Source organism: Engystomops pustulosus, chromosome 7 (genome assembly GCF_040894005.1).
Source record: "Engystomops pustulosus chromosome 7, aEngPut4.maternal, whole genome shotgun sequence".
Lineage (NCBI taxonomy): Eukaryota > Metazoa > Chordata > Amphibia > Anura > Leptodactylidae > Engystomops > Engystomops pustulosus.
The window spans coordinates 138,626,295-138,653,589 of record NC_092417.1 but is presented as its reverse complement, the minus strand read 5'-3'; the positions used below and the strand labels follow the sequence as shown (position 1 = coordinate 138,653,589).

At 40.3% G+C, this 27,295-nt stretch overlaps 1 protein-coding gene across 3 annotated transcripts in view; it reads left to right on the top strand.

The window, feature by feature from the left end:
- The window catches only part of CTSW (cathepsin W), a 75,898-nt gene that overhangs the window by 24,604 nt on the left and 23,999 nt on the right, over positions 1–27,295 (top strand). For all 3 annotated transcript variants that reach the window (XM_072117982.1, XM_072117981.1, XM_072117980.1), the window contains 5 exons: positions 10,634–10,688; positions 14,874–14,987; positions 20,266–20,408; positions 20,871–20,964; positions 22,346–22,426. In XM_072117982.1, the coding sequence (XP_071974083.1) occupies positions 10,634–10,688; positions 14,874–14,987; positions 20,266–20,408; positions 20,871–20,964; positions 22,346–22,426 (487 nt within the window). The remainder of the gene's footprint in view (positions 1–10,633; positions 10,689–14,873; positions 14,988–20,265; positions 20,409–20,870; positions 20,965–22,345; positions 22,427–27,295) is intronic.

The window sequence follows — 27,295 nt, the reverse complement described above, 5'->3', positions numbered from 1 at the left end:
CATTAACCTGTTCTTGAATCCCAGCCTGAACAGTTGCCTGATCCAGAAACCTAAACTACTGCCTGATCCATAAACCTATATACCCCCAGCCTTAGCCAGAACTCTGTGTACCACCAGCCGAGGCCAGAACAGTTCCTAAATTTGAAATGTCAGTGTCTATGACAGTGTTTTGCTTAATATGCATATGGGTAGAGGGGGTCAATGAGAATACTGAGCTCTATTTAACACCCATAAATAACCTCCTCAGAGTAACATAGATTGGCATTTATATTTTTTAGTGCAGCAGAAGCAGATGACTCAATTCACTGTATAGTAGCCATGCCAAAGTAATGCAACTATCCAGAGAAAAGAATCCTTGTTCCAGTACTCTGGCCCCAGTGATCAAGCCAAAGGCTTCCTAGTGCTGTATGAAATTCTGTGACCAAAAGCTGCCAGGAACTGCTGAGCAATTTGGGATTAAAGTGTCTGACCCCCAACTCATAACATACTGATGACCTCCCCTGAATGGGAGACCAGTAACCTTCTTTCCATGGAATCTGTAACCATGATTTACCTACCTAAAATAAGGGTTATGCTCACACATGAGACCTATAGCTTTTATTTTTATTGTCCTGCTGTACCTTTCATGGCAAAAACTTACTTTGGAAATATGCAAATGAGGCTGAAGTGCTTTGACAGAGCAACTTAGGACTCTAGCCACACATCTCACTGGACCCAGAAGTGATGTAAGCTGAACGGGAAAGGATGAGAGAACGTGCTGGGCGGTGGAAGTGTAGCAGGAGGCATTGGTGTTTCTGTGGAGAGAAAAAGAACTGGACCGCACATTCACACATTACACAATGATCTACATTGATCATGTAAGACAAGAAAGAAGAAGCGGCACTCACCCGAATAGGAGACTCTTCATTTTATTTTCAAAATCGGTGCATGGGGCAGGGAGGTGCTACACGCCGTACATCCGATCTACATTGATCTACATTATATAACAAACTCGAGGTTTTTAGTTACATTTTGATCAAAATTTTACCACTTCACGGTGACCTCGTTGTAGTGGGTCACTACACTATTGTGTGCGGCATCACATGGCATCCAACACCGCTGCAGCACAGCAACGGCACCTGCTAATGTCACCAAGCACTTCAGCCTAATTTGTATATTTCTAAAGTCACCTTTTGTAACAGAAGGAGCAGCTGGAAATTAAAAAGAAAGGCATGAGTAGTATGTGTGGGCATAGCTAGCAGTTAGTTCGGGTAGGTTAATCACAAAGACGGATTCCTTTTAGGGTGAGGACCTTCTTTCATAAAAGTAGTTTTCCACCCTGTAGACTCATCTTTTTACTGTCACCTCATCCTCCTCATCGGTTTAGTGACCTTTTCCTCCACATTCTACTCTATTTCCCCTAGGTTAAATGTTTTTTGTCCAGTCTCCTACATTAATTGAGATGTATAGTGTGCTTGCTTGTAACTTGTATAGAGTAATAGTAAAGTTATGTGTCAACTACTTTTTAATTGTTTCTTTTTCACTCTCATTTTAGTGTTTTTTGTTTTTTGGCTGTAACTTCTACACAAGGCTTGGCTGTTTTGTGTGGCCTGAAGTGCGAGATTTATGACTAATATACTAATAACCACTTTGGTTTTCATTTTGGTTTTCACTTCTAAAGAGTTTTACTGTGGTTAAAAAACAATTGAAGCTAGCTAAACAAGCCTGCTTTGTAAGAGTGCCTTTAGTGTTCCCATAAACAATGCTAACACAGTGGGGGGCATTCATTATTGGTTTTCCAACAGTTTTGGCAGATTTTTTTGGCTTCATAATATCGGTCCTTTTCTGACACTCAAGTCTTTTTTTTAATTTTGCTCGCTCAATTTGGGAGCAGCTTACTAATCCTGACCCTTTTCTTGCTCTTCTAGGTTCCCAACACTTTTTTTGGTGCAATTTTTCAGCACACAAATCGATGAGGTAAAAGCTGGTCCACTATTTCAACTTTGTGAATGTGGAGTCAGATCATTTTCGGTCGTGTGCCAATTCATTAACCCCCTTGTGCCACAATCTAACATCCCAGTGTTAATTGCCGCACAATTTGTATGCCAACAAATGCACCCTGCGCCACAATTGATGAGTGCCCCCAGTGTCCCCAAAAACAGCAGAAGTAGTTTTGTGCTAACAACTGCACTAAAAACTTAACCTCTATGCAGTACCAGAACTATCCCACAACAGACAGAAAGGGCGTCCAGTCCATTTACTGTATTCCACTAACCCCTTTGCGATGTTTGCAATGTAAAAGACTTTTGTTCAATTGTTTCATTTAAAAAATAGATTAAAAGCTCATGTATTTTATTAAAGTAAATGTACCAAGTGGACTACTTACCATAGTAGCCCCAGTGACAGATTCCTCAGGGCAGTGGGATGCTGGCAGTGTACTTCAAGCATAGAAGAACATTAAACATAAAACATAACCTTCCTTTCTGAACCGGGTGACATGGAACCTTTTGTTTTATTATCTTTCTGGTGGTCCCAATTCATCCTCAAACTTGTAGTCTTCAGTGTTTGTTCCAGTGAAAAAAGGTAGAAACAAAAATGTTCTCCGCCTCTGCCTCCTCCTCCAAAACTGTCCCCTGCATACCTGTGGCTTCCTGACCACCACTCCATTGTCTGAACTGCCTTCGATCTATGTTGGGTCTAGGACCTTTTCATGACCCCTTGCATCTTCTACCACCAAGGGGGGCTGCATATAATTAATCCATGGGGGCGGAGGGGGCTGCAGATATCTGATTCCCACCTTATAACCATGGGGGATGGGGGATGTAAATAATATAACCATTTAAGCTTGCATATAATATAACCATGTGGGGCTGTATATAATATAACCATGTTGAGCTGTTAGTTTCTTAATTCTTAATGCCACTACATGAGTTTAGTGCAAAGGGACAAACTAAGGATTTGTTGCCCAAGGGCCTACTGAAACCTGTAGCCAGCCCTGACCAAACATCTGGCTAAATTTGCAAAAATCAACATTGACACTTTGCAGTTTGGGTTCCAATTATCACTTTTCATAATGTGCCCTGTGAAAGTATTAAGTGTTCTTTCTGTTTTGAGTCAAATGTAGAAGCAGATAAAAATGTATGCAATGACCCTATGAAATAGTAAAAATAGCAGTAAAAGCATTGATACAAAAAATAATGAATTAAAGCAAAAAATTACTGAATTCATATTTCTATTTGCTTTAAAACCACTAAATAAGTTCAGATACTATCACTGGTCCTCAAATGTCATGACTAGTTGAATGACTAGTTGAATAACAACACCCACCACCAAAAAATAAGAAAAATGATGAATTTGCCATTTTCGAAATTCAAAATCATCTAATTTTCAGGCAGATAGTTTTACCAGCCAAATTGGTTTCTGAATAACATTCCCCCTATGTCTACTTTACATTTTCATAATTTTTTAAATATCTAGATAATTTATTTTCACACGACTTACAAATCTAATATTCTTTTTTTTTTCAGAATTGACTATTTTGGGGATAATTACTGTTTTTAATGAAATTTTTAATATATGTCATGAAAAACCTCTATTTTTCAAATCTGCACCCCTCAAACTATCAGAAACAGTTTTTAGGAAGATTGTTAACCCCTTGAGATGTTCATAGTAATTAAATCAAATTGAAGGTGAAATTAAGAATGGTCAAATGTTGACGGTCATACATTAATTTAGCCCTAAAATTTACACATTTACAAATGATAAAAAAAGAAAACCCATCTTATAATTTGGTATGCAATTGCTCCGAGTACAGAGACCCCCCACATGTGGCCGTTACTTGCTTTATGGGCGCACATCGAGTTGCAGAAGGGAAGGAGGGACCTGCAGCTGCTAGGATTTTAGTTTCCTCATTGGCCCATTTTGTAGGCTATAAAATTTTTGCTTTTTTGTTATTGGGGCCATGTGATGGCATTTTTTTTTTTTTTGCGGAACCAGATGCTTTTTATAGTGTTACCATTTTGGGGTTGGTATCTCCTGTTGGTAAAAATTTATGAACTTTTCTTTGATGGAAGGAGTAGAAAAGCATCACTACTGTACTGGATTTTTTACTTTTTTTTGGTGTTCACCGTATAGCCTAATAATCATGTTATCTTTATTCTATGGGTCGATACGATTACGGGGATAGCACACTGAAATATTGCTTCTTACGTTTTACTAAATTTGCCAAATAAAACCCTAATGTGGAGAAAAATCTATCATTTTTGCAAGGCCGTCTTCCAAATGGCATAACACTTTTACTTTTTATGGCTACGGAGCTGGTTGATGGTTTGTTTTTTGCAGGTCATGTTGTACTTCGCAACATTATCATTCTGGAGTACATATATTTTTTTTGATCATATGTATATTGATTTTTCTACGGTGTTCATCAAGCGGGTTCAATAATTACCATAATAATGAATGAAGATGGGATGCAGTGATGCCTTATATGTGGGATTTGTGTTATGATTTAGACCTCTTTTTGCATTATATGTCTCTTTATATGACTTTATATGTCTCTTTAAAAATTAATACATTAATAAATATGCCCATAAACCCCTTATTTTATTTTTATTAATTTATTATTTCCTCCATGGGACATGAACAAGCCATCATCTGATTGCTTGTTTAACCCCTTAGGGACGTGGCCCTTTTTCGTTTTTGCATTTTCATTTTTCACTCCCCACCTTCAAAAATCTGTAACTTTTTTATTTTTTCCATGTAAAGAGCTCTGTTTGGGCTTGTTTTCTGCGTAACAAATTGAACTTTATAGTGATTGTATTTATTATTCCATGCCATATACTGGGAAGCTGGAAAAAAATTCAGAATGCAGTGAAAAATGAAGAATAAACGCATTTGCGCCGTTTTCTTGTGGGCTTGGATTTTACAGCTTTCACTGAGCGCCCCAAATCACATGTCTATTTTATTGTTTGGTTCGGTACGATCATGAGGATACCAAATTTGTACAGGTTTTATAATGTTTTCATACATTTAAAAAAATTAAAACCTTCTGTACAAAAAAAAAATTCTTCATTTTGCCATGTTCTGGCACTAATAACTTTTTCATACTTCAGTGTACGGAGCTGTGGGTGGTGTCATTTTTTGCGACTTTTGATGACGTTTTTAATGCTTTCATTTTTAGGACTGTATGGGCTTTTGATCACTTTTTGTAGAATTTTTTATATTTTTCAAAATGGCAAAAAAGTGGCATTTTCGACTTTAAACGCTGGGAAAAATCGCTAATATATTTTGATAGATCGGACAATTTGGGACGCGATGATACCTAAAGTGTTTATGATTTTTACTGTTTATTAATATTTATATCAGTTCTAGAGAAAGGGGGGTGAATTAAACTTCTACTTTTTTTACTATTTTTTCATATTTTTATTTTATTTTTTTTTATTTTTTTTTGCCATTATTTTAGATCCTCCAGGGTAATTTAACCCTGCAGGGTCCGATTGCTAATACTATATACTGCAATACTACTGTATTGCAGTAGGTAAAAAGTAGGAAAGCAGCACTCCGTGTCAAATAGGTTTTTATTTCACCAGTGGAGATTACAACGTTTCAGCTATCTCAATGTAGCCATTTTCAAGTAATAGCATCAGTGTTACAAGGCGGGTTTATATCCCCCGCAGGATGTGACATCAGTGAGCATAAATAGATAAACAATTCATAATGTGACATCGTGGTCCAATTATGGTATACAGTAAACAATAGTGGATATACAAATCATAATGAATCAATGCTCAATAAATGGATAAATAAATATTGCCAGTAGGCATTCATCCCTTCACGCCCTGTGTTTGTATACAATAAAACAGCGCTTAGCAACCACCGACGCAACTCGTTCAGGCAAAAATAGTCGGAATAGCACAATTATAATACCCGATCGCGGCTCTAATGCATCAATCCCCCGAAATAATCCATGGCCTTACCTACGGGTGGCGGAGGCAAGACCCGTTTGTGTCGCTGCGACGTCGCGATCTCGTTGCTGCACTGTTCCCAGCACAGCCAAGACCTCCCAGTCACTTCGCGTCAACACTTTCCCAGGAATCATTATGCTCTCGCGAGATCCACACACATCGGTCAGTGGCCATCTTGGATATGGGAGAACGGACATCAGGCCAGGACACGGGTAAAAATTAAAGGTAAGAGTGTGGAGCACCCACTGTGGGATGGCAAATACATCAATATTGATGGTGTACCGCACTACATACCCTATAGTATAAACATAATTAGGGCAAAATCTTAAGGCCACAGTTGCGTATAAAAAACCATAAACAAAAGGGGGCGGGGCATGGCATAAAATACATGGAAGAATTTCTTCATCCTAGTTGACGGGTGTAGGCATATTGGCAGACAATTGGCCTATGGGATTGACTTTCCAGTGGCATTACAAACAGTGTGTTCTGTGAAGAGAAAGGAAGGAAAAAATTATTACTTAGATGAAATCATCAAGTAAGATAAAGAACTTCCTAACTTCGACTCTTATGTATCCAGCATATCTGATAGGGGCATCGGTCTATCATTAATTCAAGGTGTTCAAATTCAGGTCCATATTCAACCCATGTGGGTGAAGAGAATTCAACCTATGAATCCATTCGGTTTCATGTCTCAGAAGGACCTTCTAACTGTCCCTACCTCTCCTAAGTGGAGGTACGTGATCTATGATAGAAAATTTCAAATCTTGTATTTTATGACCATATTCAGAGAAATGGCGAGGGACTGGTAGATCAAGTTTAGATGTTTTGATCGATGACCGATGGTTGTGTAGTCTCACTCTACACTCAGCCGTTGTTTCCCCAACATAGATTTTGGGACAGGGGCACATCAGGACATAGACTACATGGTCAGACCTACATGTCAAATGATGTTTAAGATTGTATTTTATACCCGTAGATGGATTGGTGAAATTGTCACCTTTGAGCATGTAGCTGCAGTTTTCGCAGCTCATGCAGGGATAGGAGCCTGATTTTAATTGAGATGCAAGGTTTGGTCCCTTCTTAATGGCACCAAAGTCACTCTTGACCAAACTATCTTTCAGATTTCTTTACGTATTGACCTGGCTACAAACTGGCTGTGAGGTCCAAATGTCGTGACTAACGGTATCCTTTCTGATTTACTCCAGTCCCTACTTTTTGGGTAGAGTAAAGAAGTTTTATTGAGTTTCTTAACCCTATCCCTATGTTTAGTGATCAGTTGTCAAGATGATCAAGTAACTCTACAAAAAAAGTTTGACAATCAGAGGATAGAGAGGTAGTCGTCAAAATTTTTTTGACGCTCAACAAACCCCTCTCATGGTTAATACTGGTGTAAAGGCTAGAAAGATTTTCTATCATAGATAGGTTAACTGCCGCGATCGGTGCCAGCACAAACCGTGGCAGTGACAGGCGGGTGTTGGCTGTTTTATACAGCCGTTACCCAGTGTGTACGGGGAGAGCTCAGCTCGTGAGCTCTCTCCATACACCCCTTGCCGCGCGAGGACGATATAGTTCGTCCTCGGTCGGCAAGGTGTTAATGATAATATCTGGCAATACTGATGTATTGCAGGGTATTAGCTGTGTCAGCCTATGCACTGTGCCCTTAAGATGCTGTCACAGACGGTATCTTACAGGCACTGCCTGCGGACAGTACTGGGGTCCTGATCAGATAGAGATCGGACGCTGAGCACTAAGTTACAGTGCTTAGCATCCGATATATAAGGGGTTAACCAGATATTCATAAAATAGACCATCAACAACACTGTGGTGCTCCAAATATCCACAATGGAGATTAACGCCTCTTGGACCGCCCAGTGACTTAAGAGGTCTTTAGACATCACTGCAGTTTTCTTCTGATCTCGTGCTATTACCTTCTGCGTTCTCCATTATATTAGTCTAATAGCCCCAACCCGGGCCCATCCCTGCCATTGGGCCCAATCACGGTCGTAACCCAGTGATCGTTACGCCCCTGGTTATGGCCCTTAAATTGGCACATATGAAAAATGACATGGTCATTAAAAACCTTTTCAGGCGTGTCATTAACGGGTTAAAATATGGGTGCAACTACACAAGGCCTATGTGGAGCATTGGTGAGCGGCCAACAGCAGTTATGATGTGGCCGGCTGCATCCAATTAAAAAAAATTGACGATAATTTACAAAATTATTATTTATTGACCATATCCTGTACTGTTAACATGATACAGTCCCTAAATAATAATTTTATAATGAAATATCAACAACATTCTTTAATTGAATGCAGACGGCCACGTCATAACCGAGTCTGGCTGCGTCCCTGCAGCTCCATGGCACCCATGTATTTTCACCCTATCTGTCCATAGGACCATTGTAAGTGGAATGTTTTATAGAGTGGCAAATATGCTATTTGTTTAGGTGTCAGTAGTTGCAGAGTTAGTAAACATTATATGCTTAAATGAGTCTTCATCATGACTATGTGCCATTTATTTAGAGACACCTTAGCCCCATTCAGTTCTGAGACTAGAAAATTTACTGGAAACTGTGGTGTGTGGTCTTCGCACCTCCGTTTTAGCATCGTTGATCATGAGGTTAAAACAGGTGTGAAGACAACACAGAGATACAATAAAGTATGATGAAAAGATCTAGAATAAGGTAGTTTAGGATATAAAAGTGTCTCTCCTTTAAAAGAACAGATCTTCCTTCTGCACAGGAAAATTACAGATAATCAAAATCTTATCCACATTGCAGTCAAAACAGCACCAAATGTGTTTTTTTTCTTGTTGGGGCCATAATGATGTTACGGACCCCTAAAGGGTAAGCAAGGTCAATTAATTATTGTTTTTTATAGACATTCCCACAAATTCCAGAGAGGTGCAGGAAGTGAGATAGAACTGTCCACTCAACCTCTGGTATGGCACATCATTGGCCACAACCCTGAATATCAGAAAGTTCCCTTTCACTGCCCTCAGTGAAACAAAGACTTATCAGTACAGTAGGCTGCCACCAACTTTTCGTTTGATATAAATCTGTTACAGACCAGGCTTATATCAGACGAGAAGTCAACCCAGTAGCATGAAACTGAGTCACAGACGTGGGGATTCATGGATCGAGATAAAAGAACAATGCAGGTTAAATTTTATATTTAATTGTTTTAACGGCACACTAGAAAAAAACACTTAAAAAACACTTAAAGATCCTTTTTGCTCTTGATCTGGATTGCATATGAATGTCATCCTTGTTTTTTTTTGTGGACTCATTGACTTCTATGGAGATCCGTAGGCTGCATAGTGTCTTCACATCCATGGAAAAGAAAACGGATATGTGAACAGACCCATAGGAATCAATGGGTCTGGATGTCATCCCACCCAAAAAAGGGATAGCAACAGACATCAAAAATCTGAATGAGACTTAAATTGTACATGTTATATTAACATTACCAGTACAAATTTTCCAATACTTAGAATAAACTGTCCTAAAAAACTAAAGCTCTCCTCACAAAACACTGGTTAAACCATTACTGATTGAATCCGCCCCAGATGTTTGTATTGCATTTATAAATGCAATGTAAACGCCACATGTGACCACACCCTAAACATTGAGATAATACTTTTTTTTTCTTGGAAGTATTGTATCAGTATCAAGTATCGTGATACTTCTCAAGATATCGTATCACACTCAAAATTCTATTATCAGTACAACCTTAGTTCACAGTACACTTATTATTATTTCTGTCAATTATGCCATTTCTGAGAAATTCCCATTTTAATCCATATGCTAATGAGGCAGTTGGTGTACCGAGGTTGTGTCCTTGGAAACCTAATTCTTACTATGGTTTTATTGTCTTGTGTGTACATAAACCTAGCAGAAGACTTCAAAATATTACCAGTCTTTATAAGAATTATACTGAATCCTCCTGATGTACAAGTATTTGAGAGAAAATAATGGACACATAGGAACATTTTACAAACAGAACATTGATCAGGGGAACAGAAATTGTGATATAGCATTGAGCTTATTGTACATAATAGAAGGTCCTCTGTAAGACTAAATAGAATTTGGCAAATATCTAAAATATACCTATGTAAAGAAAAATAGCAGCATAGAAAGTGATCCTTATTCAAGTGTGACACTGATTTTTCGGCTTTGACCAAGCTTGTCACTTTCTATGGAATTCATTTGGAGTGCTGCTATTTTTAGTTTTTATTGGAGGACCTGTGACCCGGCCCTATTAGTGTAGACCCATCCTGCTATTTTGCTGCTTGGACTTTCTGCAAGTAAAAAATACCTATAGGTTAGTATTTTAGCTGTGCATTAATTCTGCCCATTTTTTTGGTTGTGGTTTCCACCTCACTTTAAAGTCAGTAACACTATGTTTCTTTTTTACATGCTCCATCTGAACAGTCATTGCAGCTCGTACCCAATTCTGGAACATGTATCTAGCATTCACATTTCACACTTCATTGATTCTTTTCATACATATGGTTTATGGGAATGCTTTAACGGTGATTGCTTTTTTAATTTTTTTGCTGATTACATTTTCTGTCAATCTGCTGTAACTTATAGCTTTTCCTTCTCTCTTATCCAGAATCTAATCCAGACTGATCTCTCTAAAAATATCAAATGTCAATATTCTAAACTAAATTTCTTCTCTTACTAGGAAGAATTTGAGAGATACATCAAACAATTTAATAAGATTTACAAAAATCCAAAAGGTGAGTAAATAAATTTCTTGTTCCCACTTTTTTACGTCAATTGTGATAACATTGCTGTGTAAAACATATATATGTTAGATAAGTGACAGATAACGGAGCAATAGACGGGTAGGTAGATCTCAAAGATGAATTTTTTATTTTTTGCACAGCAAACATTTGGGGTTCCCTATTATTTTCAGTAAAGAAAGATATTTTCAAACGTGATCAGGAATGGATAGAAGAGCAGCATTTACCACCACAAATCCATGTTGCACTATTCATGTTCTAGTATTTCATACAGTCAGTCAGAGGACATGGAGAAGGCTTAGAAGCTGATGACTCTTGATACATAGTGGGCATCTAGGGTATAATACTTGGAGAGGACAGCAAAGATCATTTCCTGTAGCAAGCACAGCTGTTAACCAGTTAGATGCTGGCGCTGAATGTAACTGTGGCACCTATTAAGCTATAATACAGGGACTCTGGCACCCATCCCCTGGAATGGGGACTGTAAATGGCTGTGACGGCCAACTAACAGAAATTCAGCAGCATGTTCTTCACCCTAGCAACCCCATTCCTCCCACTGTAAAATTGAATTCAAGACATACAGTATATTTAGAAAAAAAATTAAAATGAATAAAACAATTATTAACATAAAAACAATCCCACAGCTTTTATTACTAAATGAGCTACGTAGATTTCCAATACATAGTATATATCCTCAAATTTGCATACAAGATAGGTTCTTTAGGTTTGTTCTGAAGCTGAATTTGTATGTAGGTCGGAACTGCTATATTTTATAATTGAAACTTTTTTTGTCCTATTGACAATTGGATTTTCAAAGTTTTTTGATGTAATGGGAACAAGGAATAGCAATAAAATTCAATTACAACCCCTTACAGCTGATCATTGCAGCCGGGGACCATAGTAAAGCATCCAGGGCTCGAAATAAAGCAATTCCTAATTATGTCTTTAACTGCCTCTATCTCCGGTATGCACATGGAGTCACTATCCTGATATGTTTTGAATTATTTATTTTAGATATATAACCCAGAGGTGATTTAAGTGACCACCCTCTCCTGCTTGACTCATCTCAGGAAAAAATTGGCTCTTCTGGACTTATTTGCATATGACTTCTTATTAAAGACATTCTGGCCTGGTGAGAACTTTGTGCGATGGGTGCGTACTTAAAGGTGTATTCCCATCTGGGCATTTACATTTAATTAAATTCATTTGCCTTATGTAAACATTTCTTCAATTGGATGTTAATTAAATTGTTCCTGTGTGAAGATAATTTCTCATAAATGTAGCCATGTTGTCCCTTAGAAACCAGATAACTTCCTCGGATACGACCATGTCACACTCTGGCAGCGGTGGCCAGACTTGCGCTATAGAGTCCTGCCGGACCACCAGGATTCGGCAATCATTACCACAGGACGGCTGTGCGACATGTAGTAACTCCTGGACATTTTATATACAATAGCCTTTTGTTTCTTTGTGCAATCCCTCCAGCAGAGGTGGCCGTATCTGAGGAAGCTATCTCGTTTCTAAGGGATAACATGGCTACATTTCTGAGAAATTATCTTCACACAGGAACATTTTTTTTAATAACATCTAATTGAAGAAATGTTTACATATGGCAGATTAATAAAACTGAATGTAAGTGCCCAGATGAGAATACCCCTTTAATGTGGTTTACCTACTGCAAGACTTATCAATCAAGAACTTACTGAATCTTTTTTTCTCACTAGGGGAGCGTGCAGGGTTGCCCCCTCTCTCCCCTTCTTTTTCCCCGTTTTATTAAACCATTGGCTGTAGCAACTAGGCGTGATATCTTAAAGATTTTGGATGTAGGGGATAGGGGGACATAGTTTTATTATATGCTGACAATATTCTATTGTGCTTGTGAGATTCAAGTCTGTTCCTGCAGTTATGGGAATTATATATAAAGTTTGTAAACTCTTTGGTTTGGATATAAACTGGTCAAAGTCCACTTTGCTTCCTTCCTCTTGAGGATCTTGATTTACAATTGGCTGTCATGCTCCAGGGGTAGTGGACCCACTGGACCATTGTGGACGATGATGTATGCCATCGGGTTGGACTTGCTGCGGCGTGGTACCACCAGGTCGTTCCACAAATGCGACTTTGTCCCTGGTGGCAGCCAAGGCGAGGTACACAGACATTAGGCAGGATCGTAGTCGGGGACAGGCAGGAGATCAGGACAGGCAGCATGGGATCAGAGTCGGAGGCATAGCAATAGGTCAAGGCAGGCAGCAGAGGAGTGTAGTCAGGGATGGAACAGGGGTCAAGACAGGAAAACACACTAAATGAAAAGGGCATGGGAACAAGCTCTTTTCTACGACACTGGGCACAAAGATCCGACAGGGAGTGCAGGAAGAGGCTGGTTTATAAGGGATTCTGGGAAATGGCCAGCGCCAATTAACGGCGCACGGCACACAGACGCCCTAGGAGATGGGGATGTGAGCGCACGCCCAACAGACCAGAGACAGGAGTGTGGACGGGTAAGTTACAGCTGCAGAGTGCTGGGGCACAGAGAGGGGCACGGGTGAGCCTGCGACCCGAGATCCGGGTCGTGGGAGCACCTGTGACCCACGTGATATTGGCCATGGGAATTAGTATTCTGCTCCTTCATCAGTCTTTTGAATATGTGGGTATTTAGTTGTGGGGGAGACTAAGAAATTTTCTTGATTAAATTTGGCCCCATTATTAAGGAAAGTAAGGGGAAAAAATAAACACATGGGCTAAAATCCCTCTCTCTACTTCAAATAGAAAAACACTTATTCAGATGAGTACTTCCACAAATATTGTATATCTGAAATGCTTGCCCAATATGGATTGGTAAGAAACCTTTTAAAGCTCTTGATAGCTTGATCACTCATTTAATTTTGGGAAGGAAATGTGTACAAATTAAATTGATACATCTGTGTAGAAGGCGGGGGGGGGGTTCTTACAAAAATTTTTTGTACTTTTTGACTTCGCCATATTTTTGTTGATTTCTAGGGTTTCTGAGATTTTCTAATAATTATTATCTCATTTTAGAGGTGAATCACAGAGTCACAGGTACTTAGAGGTGTTTTTTTCTCTCTATCTTTCATCCCCTCGGTCTGGGATTTTTAGGGGTTAAATTTTAATGATTTTGATCAATTATAAGACATGATGTAATTTGTAATGTTTTTAGATGCAATGGGGCACATTAACTTTCCCGGTCCTGCAGAGTTCACGAAAGTGCATTGTCCGTCGCTAATGCACTGTGCCGCGATTCACTAAGATTGTGCGCCCGATATCCTGCACGTGTCGCTTCCCTCCCTGTCAGCCAGGGTTTAAGAAACATAGACCTTTTAATGTAGCTGACAAATGTGTATCTTATTTGTTAGATATTTAAACAAATATTTTATTTAATTTTCTTGAAGCATACAGATATATACAGCGGGATAAGACTCCCAATCAGGAATCTCTCTCGTCAATAAACATTCCACATCAACAAATATAGGGGTACAAGGTATAAACAAACTGGGAATACAGGGATGGGTCATCATTGGAAGCAGTACATATGTAGCAATACTCGCATAGTTTCTGTGAGCACATAATATGCTTTTAGAACGGTACAAAAGATTCTTGTAGAACAGTAGAACAGTACAGGAAAAGTATACCAAGTTTGCGACTAGGATGGCATTACTAGGCTCTTTAATACAAGCCACTTGTGCCATCTTTTGTTACATACTTCCCCTGATCCATTCCTTTTAAATAGCAGGTGCTCTAGGGTACAGTTGTATTGGACCTCCTGAATAATAGTCGATGATTTCCACAGCCAAGCCAGGCTAATTCTAGAAATTTTGAGAATATGGAATACTAAAGCCCTATTGTTTTTCCTTAACAACTTGAGCCCTAAAGCTAACAATGCTACGTGTGCACCCCATGGGTAATAAAATTGGAGAACTTTAGAAATCAGAGAAAATATATCCTGCCAAAATGGTATTAGTACCCTGTAGGACCACCATATGTGCATGAGAGAGCCTATTTCGGTGTGACACCTCCAACACCTGTCTGAGGCATTTGGGAATCCTATAAGGATTTGAGATCCTATAAGGGGTAAAATACCATCTATTTAGTATTTTTCTAGATGATTCTGGGAAGATTTATGGCTGGTTTGTAACATACATTTCCCTATTTGTTACATCTTTGCAGAATATCAATATAGACTGTCTGTTTTTTCTGAAAATGTAAAAGTGGCACGTCGCATGCAGGAGGCAGAACTAGGAACAGCTGAATATGGCGTCACTGAGTTTAGTGATCTCACAGGTAAGTCATCATTTCTGAAAGTGGCCTTCTGGTGCATATTCGGACCGTGGGACACATTTATAATGTAGTTTCCAACAGAATTGTGTTGCAGACTATCACGGTGAGGATGCCGCTACCTCGTCACATTACTTGGGGTGAAACTGTATAGGTTAATTTAGCCTACTCAAACTTGCGCTCAACTTTCACTCAGGACACAAATTGAGCATAAACCACACCTCATACAGCTTCAGCACTCCTGATCCGTTGCCACCACTTATTGCATTTATACCAGTTACAATACATTGCAGTACAGTACAGAAGTAATCATGAATAATCATGGTATCCTGAATGTAAGTGGCCCAAAGTTCCTACCAACAAGTCCCCAGACCAGCACCCCGATGTACGTTTCGCCGTCGCTTCCTCCAGGGGGTGTCTAATAAATAAAACGTAATCAGTGTTGGATAAAGCCCTAAATAGTATCAATGAAACCACAACAAAAGATACATGGCAGCCTTTGAAGAGAGGCGTGTTTTCACAGGAGATATTAAGTTGCTCAAAAGTGCATGCATAGTGCGTCAACATAGTCTTAACCCCTTAACCCCGCTCCGCTCGGGATACATATATAGTATCACCACGTCTTTAACAACCCGTAGAATAAAAGTAAATAATTATTGAAGTCGCACAATGAACGCAGTAAAAAAAACTATTAAAAACCTGCCAAAATTATTATTTTTACCTATTTAATCCCACAGAAATTCAATAAAAAGTGATCAAAAAAACATATGTACTCCAGAATGATACTGGTGCAAAGTACAACATGCCCCACAAAAAACAAGCCATGAAGCTGCTCCGTAGCCAAAAAAATAAAAATATTATGCCATTCGGAAGATGGCGATGCAGGAATGACAGATTTTACCCCACATTAGGGTTTTATTTGGCAAATTTAGTAAAACATAAGAAAAAAATATTCATGTGTGGTATCCCCGTAATCGTATCGAACCATAGGATAAAGATAACATGATTCTTAGGCTATATGGTGAACACCAAAAAAAAGTAAAACATCGAGGACAGAATTGATGCTTTTTCCCCTTTCCTAAAATAAAAGTCCATACATTTTCAACAATGGGGGATACCAACCCCAAAATAGTAACACTGGAAAAAGCATCTCATCCCACAAAAAAAGGCTGTCATATGGCTCCAATAATGAAAAAGCTAAAATTTTGTAGCCCAAAAAATGTTTTTTATGCTAAATGTTTAAAATTTCATTAAAAAAGTAATTATCCCCAAAATAGTAAATTCTGAAAATAAGGAAAACCGATATTCAATTTGTAAGCCACGTGGCATCAAAATAAATTATCCAGACGTTTCAAAAATTAGGAAAGTGTAAAGTAGACATATGGGAAATGTTATTCAGCATCTTATTTAAGTGGTAAATCAATCTGCCTGAAAAAGCGATGATTTTGAAAATGGCAAATTTTTTTTTTCATTTATCATTTTTTTCTTTTTTTGTAAAAAAACGTAAAACTTATCAGCCAAAATGTACCACTAAAATGCAGTACAACTTGTGCTAAAAAAAACTCATAACCGCTTTGATAAGTAACAGTGTTCAAAAGTTATAACCATATAAAGCGACGCAAGTCAGAATACAAAAAATGGGGCAGCCTTAAAGGGAACCTGTCACCAGTAACCTCAGTTTCACTAAAGACCCATTGCCAAAGCCAATTACACCTCCAGTGCAAATATGCCTCTATGCCTTTTATAAGCATTTGCATTACATAATAATATAATTGTGTGTTTAGAACTTACCTTGCACCCTGACATGTGACTTATCTGTGTTAGTGCTCATATCTTAGCCCCCACCTTTGTGCTCCTGTACAGCTCCTCCTCCTGCTCCTTCTCAGAGGTCAATGCCTGGTGAGATGACATTAGTGGGGGAGGGACAGAGCTGTACAGGAGCACAAAGATGTAGGCAGCCTGCAGCTCAGACAAGTCACATGTTGTTTTTTGAAATGCATCCAAACCAACGCCTGTGACTACCCTAGGATTTTGTCAGGATGCAAGGTAAGTTATAACACACAATAATATTGTAATGAAAATGCTCAGAAAAGGCAGAGAGGCATATGTGCACTGCAGGTGTCATGGGCTTTTACTATCTATCTATATTGAAAATGAGGTCCCTGGTGACAGGTTCCCTTTAAGCTATAAACTGGCTATGTTCTTAAGGGGTTAAGGACCAAGGCAGATTTTTTTAAATCTGCCCTGCTTCACTATAAGTGGTTATAACCTTCAAATGCTTTAACATATAGAGGTAATTTTGAGACTGTTTTCTCGTCACATGTTATACTTCAAATTAGTGGAAATATTTGGATTATATCTTTTGCGTTTACATATAAAAAAAATTAAAATTTGTTAAAAATGTAGAAAAATTCTCAATTTTCAAAGCTCTAAATTCTTTAATAATGTGTAATATTTTTGGACAGTACATTAATTTTGGGCCAAAACTTAAAAATTCACAACGGATTAAATGACAAAAAGCTCTACAAAGTATGATACCCAATTTCTCCCGACTATGCCGATGTTTTGGTTAACTGCTGTATGGGTGCATAGCTGGGCATAGAAGGGAGGGAGGCGCCATTCAAAACAGAGTTGCATTATCACTAGAGATGAGCGAGCACTAAAATGCTCGAGTGCTCGTTATTCGAGACGAACTTTTCCAGATGCTCGAGTGCTCGTCTCGAATAACGAGCCCCATTGAAGTCAATGGGAGACTCGAGCATTTTTCAAAGGGACCATGGTTCGGGAATAAAATGTGTTAATTAATTGAAAAAGAATGTCTTCTGATAAGTTAGCAGATGTATGCAAACATCTGCAATCTATTCTTCACTGTTCCGCGCGTATATTATCTCCCGACAAGTTAACAGATGTGAAGAACAGTGAAGAATAGAATAAAAACAGTGACCACATGATCATTTAAGTGAAAAACACAGTGAAGAATAGATTGCAGATGTTCTGCACATCTGCTTACTTGTCGGGAGATACGCTGTCCCGGGATCCGCTGCTCTTCTTCCACTGAAGTCTCCCCGATGTCTCCGTGCCCCGATGTCTCCGTGCCCCTATGTCTCCGTGCCCATATGTCTCCGTGCCCATATGTCTCCGTGCCCATATGTCTCCGTGCCCCGATGTCTCCGTGCCCATATGTCTCCGTGCCCATATGTCTCCGTGCCCCGATGTCTCCGTGCCCATATGTCTCCGTGCCCCGATGTCTCCGTGCCCATATGTCTCCGTGCCCATATGTCTCCGTGCCCATATGTCTCCGTGCCCCGATGTCTCCGTGCCCATATGTCTCCGTGCCCCGATGTCTCCGTGCCCATATGTCTCCGTGCCCCGATGTCTCCGTGCCCATATGTCTCCGTGCCCCGATGTCTCCGTGCCCATATGTCTCCGTGCCCCGATGTCTCCGTGCCCATATGTCTCCGTGCCCCGATGTCTCCGTGCCCCGATGTCTCCGTGCCCATATGTCTCCGTGCCCCGATTTCTCCGTGCCCATATGTCTCCGTGCCCCGATGTCTCCGTGCCCATATGTCTCCGTGCCCATATGTCTCCGTGCCCATATGTCTCCGTGCCCCGATGTCTCCGTGCCCATATGTCTCCGTGCCCCGATGTCTCCGTGCCCCGATGTCTCCGTGCCCCGATGTCTCCGTGCCCCGATGTCTCCGTGCCCATAAGTCTCCGTGCCCATATGTCTCCGTGCCCATATGTCTCCGTGCCCCGATGTCTCCGTGCCCCGATGTCTCCGTGCCGCTCCCCGATGTCTCCGTGCCGCTGCCCGATGTCTCTGTGCTGCTCCCCGGTGTCTCTGTGCTGCTCCCTTGTGTCTCCGTCCTGCTCACCGTGTTCTGCAATGTCTTCTTCACACATATATATTGTTCTTCACATACTATTTTGTTCGCACCGTTCCGCGCGTATCTTCCGACAAGTAAGCAGATGTGCCGAACATCTGTAATCTATTCTTCACTGTGTTCTTCACTGTGTTTTTCACTTAAATGATCCTGTGTTCACTGTTTTTATTCTATTCTTCATTGTTCTTCACTGTGTTTTTTTAATTAAATGCTCGATCTCGAGCAGGGGAAATACTCGTCCGAGCAACGAGCCGTCTCGAGTACCTTAATGCTCGAACGAGCATCAAGCTCGGACGAGCATGTTCGCTCATCTCTAATTATCACATATTACAGATTATAAAATGTTTCAATTTTTGTAACGTGGACATATGAGGGTTTATTGCCGATGAGATCTGCCGATGTGAGTAACCGGCTCTGCTCGATAGACACCAAGTATCACGACACATACAGTGGAGCTCCCACAGTGATCACACAGGTTCTGCTACTGAGTCCGGGCGATCACAGAGATGTACATGTACCTCAGGATGCAGCAACTGGCTGCATTCCCTGATGTATATGTACTCATAGTGCGATAAGGTGTTAAACTACTTATGATCCAGTTACATTTATAATCCAGAATCACACAGAGTGATAAATGTGGTGCAACCTCAGCCTGTCTAGTCTCGCTCTACACTGCCTTACTTTGCAACACTTTGATATATCTGTCTTATTGACTGCAAAGTAGAAAGTATCATTGTAGATGAGGTTGAAAAAAGATGTTAATCAATCAAGTCCGACCTATATAAACTAGTTAACTACTCGACGACGAAGCCCCCCCCCCCCCCTCCCGACTAGTAGACTTGTAATATATACTTGATATTTCAGCATGTGGCCGCACACCAATGCTGTAAGGACATGCCTGGGCAACCTTTACTACACCCTATAACATAAGGTATGTTTAGGGGTTTAACAGGCATCCCTCTGGTGACATGTTCCCTTTAAAGTGAATTTGGCCATTTAACATGTTGTTATGATCAACCTGAAGTTGGAGTGAAGTTGGAGTGAAGACTGGAGTAACTATAAGACTTTTTTTGGGTCTTTTTGCAAAAATCCCTAGTTATAAATCTGTCTTTTCACGGTGTTGAACTAGCAGTACTTTTATGTTTTTGCCAGATTAATAAAGGGTGGAAATAGTCCTGTGAGAATTTTTAGTTGTGAAAAGTCCCAAAATACCTCAATGTCCTTTTTGAGACTTTTTTTTTTACTCAAAAAAGCCCAGAAAAAGCAATAAATAAATAACTCCCATTTTGTGTAACCACAGTGACACTTTTCACTTGTGATACCTGCATATAAGGAAACAGAACTCCACTAATATTTGAACAGAATTCCAGAGTTCTTTTAAATTTTCATTGTGTATTTAGATTCAGAGTTCACAAGGAGCAGTTTACCTTCTGTTGGTGCTTTTCCTCCAAAAAATGTAAAAGAATTGAAGGTAGAGGCCGAGCCAATTCCCAAATCTTGTGACTGGCGTAAAGCAGGGGTTATTTCATCTGTCAAATATCAGGTAAGCTATAGATACGAATTTAAAGGGGTTGTCCAAATCAAGACATATGTGTAATTATACATATCTAGAGATGTAAATGTATTTGTGTCTTCCTCTCCTTTATAACTTGAAGCCATTATGTGCCCTCGTAATACTCAAGCTATAAGCAAGCAGCTTGTTCTGGTATGTGAGGACATTCTTGTAACATCAGTATGAGCCTGGCCGTCTACTGCAGTCTACTCCCATGCCATGGCCTCTGGCAGCAGACTGTAGCGGGTACACGCAATGTCAACTCCGCGTCAGCACTGAGCCTCTGTATACACTGCTTCCTCCGGTGTTGCACTGAAGGGAGGTAAGTATACATTGTTTGTTATGTTTACACCCCCCTGAGGCCCATAGTGACAAAAAAGGTTAAGATATCTATGAGCAATAGAACACATATATTATATGCAAATAACATATCTCTTTAAATTCCATGTCTAGGGTAAGTGTGGTTCCTGTTGGGCTTTTGCTTCCATTGGAAATATTGAGGCACAATGGGGAATCCTTGGACATAACGTGAATCTCTCAGTTCAGAGTAAGTAACTTTCCTTCCTTGTCACAAAGCTCCAGAATGACTATAAACAGAAGGTTGTTCTATACAAACTTTGCTAGTTCCCTCCTATGGATGTCCACTTATTCTCAATTTCCTTGACCTTTTGCATTTAAGCACTTTGAACAAAATGAGATAGATCTCTTTTGCTTAGAAAGTTAGATTGTGCTAGAGCCTTCATCAGGTAGATGAATAGCGCTACAAACATCAAGTTAGAAAGCATGGGGAGGGGGCCTGGCCAAATTCCCATCTTTGGGCTGTGACAAAAGTACAGATGTCAGACACATTGGGAGGCCCGAAACAGACCTGGTATTCACAGTGCCGCTGATTTGTGATCGAATAGTGATTAGTAAATGCATTATACAGGTAAATACAGTAATAGAAGTATGGTTAAAGGGGGTGCAGGGCCACAAATAAAACACATATCAGATGTTTTGTGACATCATCATCTTCCTGATGGGGTCCTAGTAATCTACAGGATGTAATGTAATTTTGTCACACTAACTGTTCATTAATTAATTAATTAATTAACCTTGGGCTCCCAAACAAATCTTTGTCGTCTTGCTCAAACCCTGACCTGGCAGTGGTATGAGCCAAACAATGGTGTCGGCTCTCAGCTTCATACCATTTGCTTTTGACTACCAAAGGCGCTGTCATTTGTCCTAATTTTAAAAGTCAGAAATACCTGGGATAGGGGGCTAGGAAAGAGACCAAGGCACCCAGAGAAAACAGCAAAGAAGGACGAAACAGAGTACAGCCTTTGTGTAATACAGTAATTGCAAATTATCTCATAGGCAAATGATTCAGAATTTACCTGTACTAGAGATATATAAGAGCTTTAAGAGCTTTAAGAAATGTGGGAGTGGCCGGTCCTTAGTGACCACGTTCATCTAGGGACTAGGATCCTATAATGGTGTGAAAATAATGTGAACAGCCCGTAGAGAATACCGGATCGGCACTTTTATAAATCACTCAAAGGTCCAATGTCAGATGCAATTGTTTTATTGGGATTAAAAGTAGCAACGTGTTTCAGCTCCGGACTAGAGCTCTTGCATAGAAGATGAAACAACAGCCGCCGACCATGTGATACCAGGTCCTCTAGGTTTTCTATGGAAGAGCTCTTGTCCGGAGTTGAAACGCGTCGCTATTTTTATTCCCAATAAAACAATTGCATCTGATGTTGGACTTTTGAGTGAATTATAAAGCACTGATCCGGGCTGTTCACCTAATTTTCAAAGTACTTCACTATATTTTGCGTATTGTTTCTCTATTCTCCTCCTGTGGTTATCACTGGTAAGCCTCATTATAAAATCACTCACCTAAATTTACTTCTGCATTTACATTTTCTCATCTACATTTCTTACAGGGGTTCTAGATTGTGGTCCCTGTGAAAGAGGCTGTAGAGGAGGATTTTTTTGGGATGCTTACACAACTGTCATGGAACTACGTAAGATACATTATATTTACTGTACCAAAAACTATAATGTGTATCATAATGGATCATCTCATCTACTACTCAATACTTATTCCTCAAGCAGCACTACTTACATGCAAAACATACAGCACTAAAAGGAACATACTTTTTAACCAAATAGAAAAATATTTTTAACCACAAAGGGTTTTTCAAAGCTTTTAACTCATACCTTATAAACATGGACCACCAGCAATATCAAAGAAAGGGATCCTGTATCATACATTTAAGGAGAGCAGCAGTTCTGAATGCACATTTTCACTAAAGACAGGTTACAGCTAAAAAAAAAAGCTTTTGTAAAAAGGTAACAAAAGCCCATTGCAGCTACATTGCAAATATGCCTTTCTGCTTTCTGTAAGCATTTGCATTAAAATTTAATTGTGTGATATAACTTACCTTACACCCTAACAGAATCCTCTGTGTAGTCCAGGCGGTTGGGCTTTGGCTTGGATGCATCCAAAAAAAAGAACATGCCGTACAGCTGTACAGGAGCACAAAGGTGGGGGCCAAGAGCTGAGCAGTCTGCAGCACAGACAAGTAACATGTTGTTATTTGAAATGCATTCAAACCAAAGCCCAACCCCTGGGACTATACAGAGGATTTTGTCAGGGTGTAAGGTAAGTTATAACGCACAACTATATTGTAATGCAAATGCTTAGAGAAAGCAGAAAGGTATATTTGCACTGCAGGTGTGATGGGCTTTTGCAACCTGTCTATAGTGAAAATGAGGTCCCTTGTGACAGGTTCCCTTTAAGCATGTACTTTTTTTGCAATTCTGTTTTTCACTCCCCACCTCCCAAAAACCATGCTATTCAAAAAAATCCAAATTTAGTCCAATTGAATAATAATGTGGACTGGAGACACAAATAGTGTGCCCTGAGAGTAAACCACCTTCTCAGCTGTACTGACTCAATTGGTCGACGTTCTCTACCTGCAGGCCCCCTAGAATTGGAAAATTGGAAACTTTCTGGATCTATTATGATCCGGTTATGACAGACATGGGATGCTTGGTGAGGGCCCTGGCTGTCATACCAACTGATCAGTTGACATCACAAGGTTGTGATAGTCCAATCCATGATGACAGCACCGGTTCACCACAATCACTTAAGTACCACAAACAAGTTTCACCATCGCACTTGATAGTTATCACCTATGATCAATGGTACCTTTCTAGCACTTTCTAGCTATGAAGAAAGCTCAGCTCTGATTTTGCATGTAAAAATGTGTTCGACCGTGCACCACAATGCCCATTTCAGTGCAGAAATTTGTGGCTCGGACATTTCTTAAATACATGTGCAAGCAGTTTGACCCTATTGACTCGAGTATACTTGTCTCAGGAAATGCATAGGTCACAGCCTCCCCAGTATATATCCAACCTGCCCCCCGTAGTATATAGATAGCCCCCTGTTGTATATAGCCTGCCAGCCCCCTGTAGTATGTAGCCTGCCAGCCGCAGTAGTGTATAGCCTGCCCGCCCCTATAGTATATAGCCTGCCAGCCCCCTGTAGTATATAGACTGCCACCCCTCTGTAGTATATAGCCTGCCAGCCCACTGTAGTATATAGAGTGCCACCCCTCTGTAGTATATAGCCTGCCAGCCCACTGTAATACAGGCAGTCCCCGGGTTACATACAAGATAGGCTCTGTAGGTTTGTTCTTAAGTTGAGTTTGTATGTAAGTCGGAACTGTATACTTTATTATTGTAACCCCAGTCAAAATTTTTTTGGTCTCTGTGACAATTGGATTTTAAAAATGTTGGATTGTCATAAGAACCAGGATAAACAATAAATCTTAATTACAGGCACCATTGATAACAGTTAAAGCTGTTTATTGTAGCCTACGACTAAAGTACAGTAAATTACCAAAATCCAGAGGCTCGTTTGTAACTAGGGGTCGTATGTAAGTCAGGTGTTCTTAAGTAGGGTCTGCCTGTATATAGCCTGCCATTCTCTGTAGTATGTAGCCTGCCAGCCCCCTGTAGTATATAGCCTGCCAGCCCCCTGCAGTATATAGCCTGCCGGCCCCTGCCCCCAATATAATGCCTGTAGGAAAAAAACAAACCTTGCTGGAACACATAGTAGAATGTCAGCGAGTGGCTGACGTCATGATCCCTGCGAGCCCGGGGGGGAGCCGATGCCGGGCCTGCCGGGGAAGGGGGGCGTGCTGAAAAACTCAGCTTATACTTCAGTATTTACAGTATGTGTTTAGACATAAATGCTTTCTCCTAGCAAATAGCAACCTGTGTTTTTGGCATGCTTAAAAAAATACTTGGTGCCACTTATGAAATGCATTTAGCTCTAAACACATACAGTGGATATGGAAAGTATTAAGACACCTTTAATTTTTTCACTCTTTGTTTCAATGCAGTCAAATGGTAAGATCCATACCCCATCCTGACAGAAAAAACAGAAATGTAGATATTTTTGCTAAATTATTAAACAAGAAAAACTGAAATATTACATGGTCATCAGTATTCTTACCTTTTGCTGTGACACTTATATTTTACTCACATGCTATCCATTTCCCTTTGATCCTCCTTGAGATAGTTCTACTCTTCACGGGAGCTGTGTTAAATTAAACTGAGTGGACTTTATTAGGAAAGGCACATACCAGTCTATATAAGACCTCACAGCTCATAGTGCAGACCACATCTGAGTTCAAAAAAATTACCCAAGGCAACAAATTTGTGGCAAGACACAGATCTGGCCAAAGTTACAAAAGAATTTCTGGATCACTCAAGGTCCCTAAGAGCACAGTGGCCTCCATAATCCTTAAATGGGACTATCACAACTCTTCATTGACCTGGCTGTCCAGACAAATGAAGCAGTTGTGGGAGAAGAGCCTTGGTGAGAGAGTTAAAGAAGAACCCTAAGATCAATGTGGCTGAGTTCCAGAGATGCAGTAGAGAGATGGGAGAAAGTTCCACAAAGTCAGTTATCACTGCAGCTTCCACCAGTCTGGGCTTTATGGCAGAGTGTACCGACTGAAGTCTCTCCTCAGTGCAAGACATATGGTGTTAATGCTAAGCATTATGTGTAGAGAAAACCAGGCACTGCTCATCTCTTGCCAAATACAATCCCAACAATGACACAAGGTGTTGGCAGCATCATGCTATGTGGTTGTTTTTCAGCTGCATGGACAGGACGACTGGCTGCAATTAAAGTAAACATGAATGCAGCAAGAACATAGATATATAGATATCCTGGATGAAAACCTTCTAGAGTGCTCTGGACCTAAGACTGTGCTGAAGGTTCACCTTCCAACAAGACAATTACCCTAAGCACAGAACTAAAATAATAGAGCAGTGGCTTCAGAACAACTCTGTGACCATTCTTAACTGGCCCAGCCAGAGCCTTGACCTAAACCCAATTGAGCATCTCTAGAGAGACTTGAAAATGGCTTCCACCAACGTTCACCATCTGAGGGAACTGGAGAGGATCTGCAAGGAAGAATGGAAGAGGATCCACAAATTCAGGTGTAAAAAAGCTGGTTGCATCATTCCAAAGATGAATCATGGCTTTACTTGCTCAAAATATGCTTCTACTCAATACTCAGCAAGGGGTCTGAATACTTATGACCATGTGATATTTCAGTTTCTAGTTTAATACTTTAGCAAAATATCTTCATTTCGGTCTTTTTCTGTAAAGATGGGGTACGGAGTGTACATTAATGAGAAAAAAAGAACTTTTTTGATTGAATTGGCTGCCATTCAAAGATTTCTGGGCTTTGCAAACTATTATAGACAATTTATCTCACATTTTTTCGTCTCTGGTAGCCCCAATGGTGTCGCTTACGAAGAAAGGTACCAAGGTACTCATGTCTGGTCTCCAGCGGCGGAGGAGGCCTTCACGAAATTAAAGACTGCCTTTTCCGCTGCATTAGTTCTTATCTGACCTGATATCGAAAAGCCTTTCCTTGTGGAAGTTGATGCCTCCTCAGTGGGAGTTGGGGCGGTCCTTATGCAGAAAGGGCCTAAGGGCCGAACTCTCACCTGCCGCTTCTTTTCCAAATCTTTCTCCTCTGTCAAGCGATCTATTCTATTGGAGATCATGAGCTTCTGGCTATCAAGCTTGACTTGGGAGAGTGGCGCTATCTTCTGGAGGGGGCCCGATTTCCAGTTAGAATTTAGACAGACCACAAGAACCTCCTAGCATGCGCATACCCAACTCCTTCCACGTTTCTCTCCTCAAGTCATTCCTCCTCCTCTGGCGCATCAGGCTGATTCCACCAATGTCTTCAAGGTGAAGGAGAACCTTGACATGAAGACAGTGAGAGGTAGGCAGTTCTTTCTTGTAGACTGGAAGAGGTTTAGTCTTGAGGCAAGAGTCCTGGACAAGAGCCTGCTTCAGCGATTTCTCAGGCCTAAGAAGAGGGGGAGGCCAAAAGGGAGGGGGGTTACTGTCATGGTTGCTCCAGCGATCCCATTCAGCAACAATAATAATAACTGAAACCCGACATATTTCTAAGAAGAAATCTGCCACAACTAGAGAGAAGTATGCAAAAACGTTTTCCAAGGTGTTAAATGGAAAACAATGCCTCCTTTTGCTACCTTGAAAGGCAGCCCCCTTTACACCAAGTATGACCTACAAGAAGTCTAAAGATATGGTGTGGGAATAAGCCAAACCAGCATATCTATTCCAGAAGGAACAGACTCCCAACTGTAGACAGCTTTATTGAAAGCATAAGTCAAGGTTACATACATTTGCACAGACATACAGCGTATACAGTGTTGCAGCACAGACCACAACACAATATAAAATAAATTAAGATTCACACTTAGTGTTGACAGCACACAGCACACTGTTTCAACCTGGTTGGGTCTCCTCAGTACAGCGTAGGGAACTG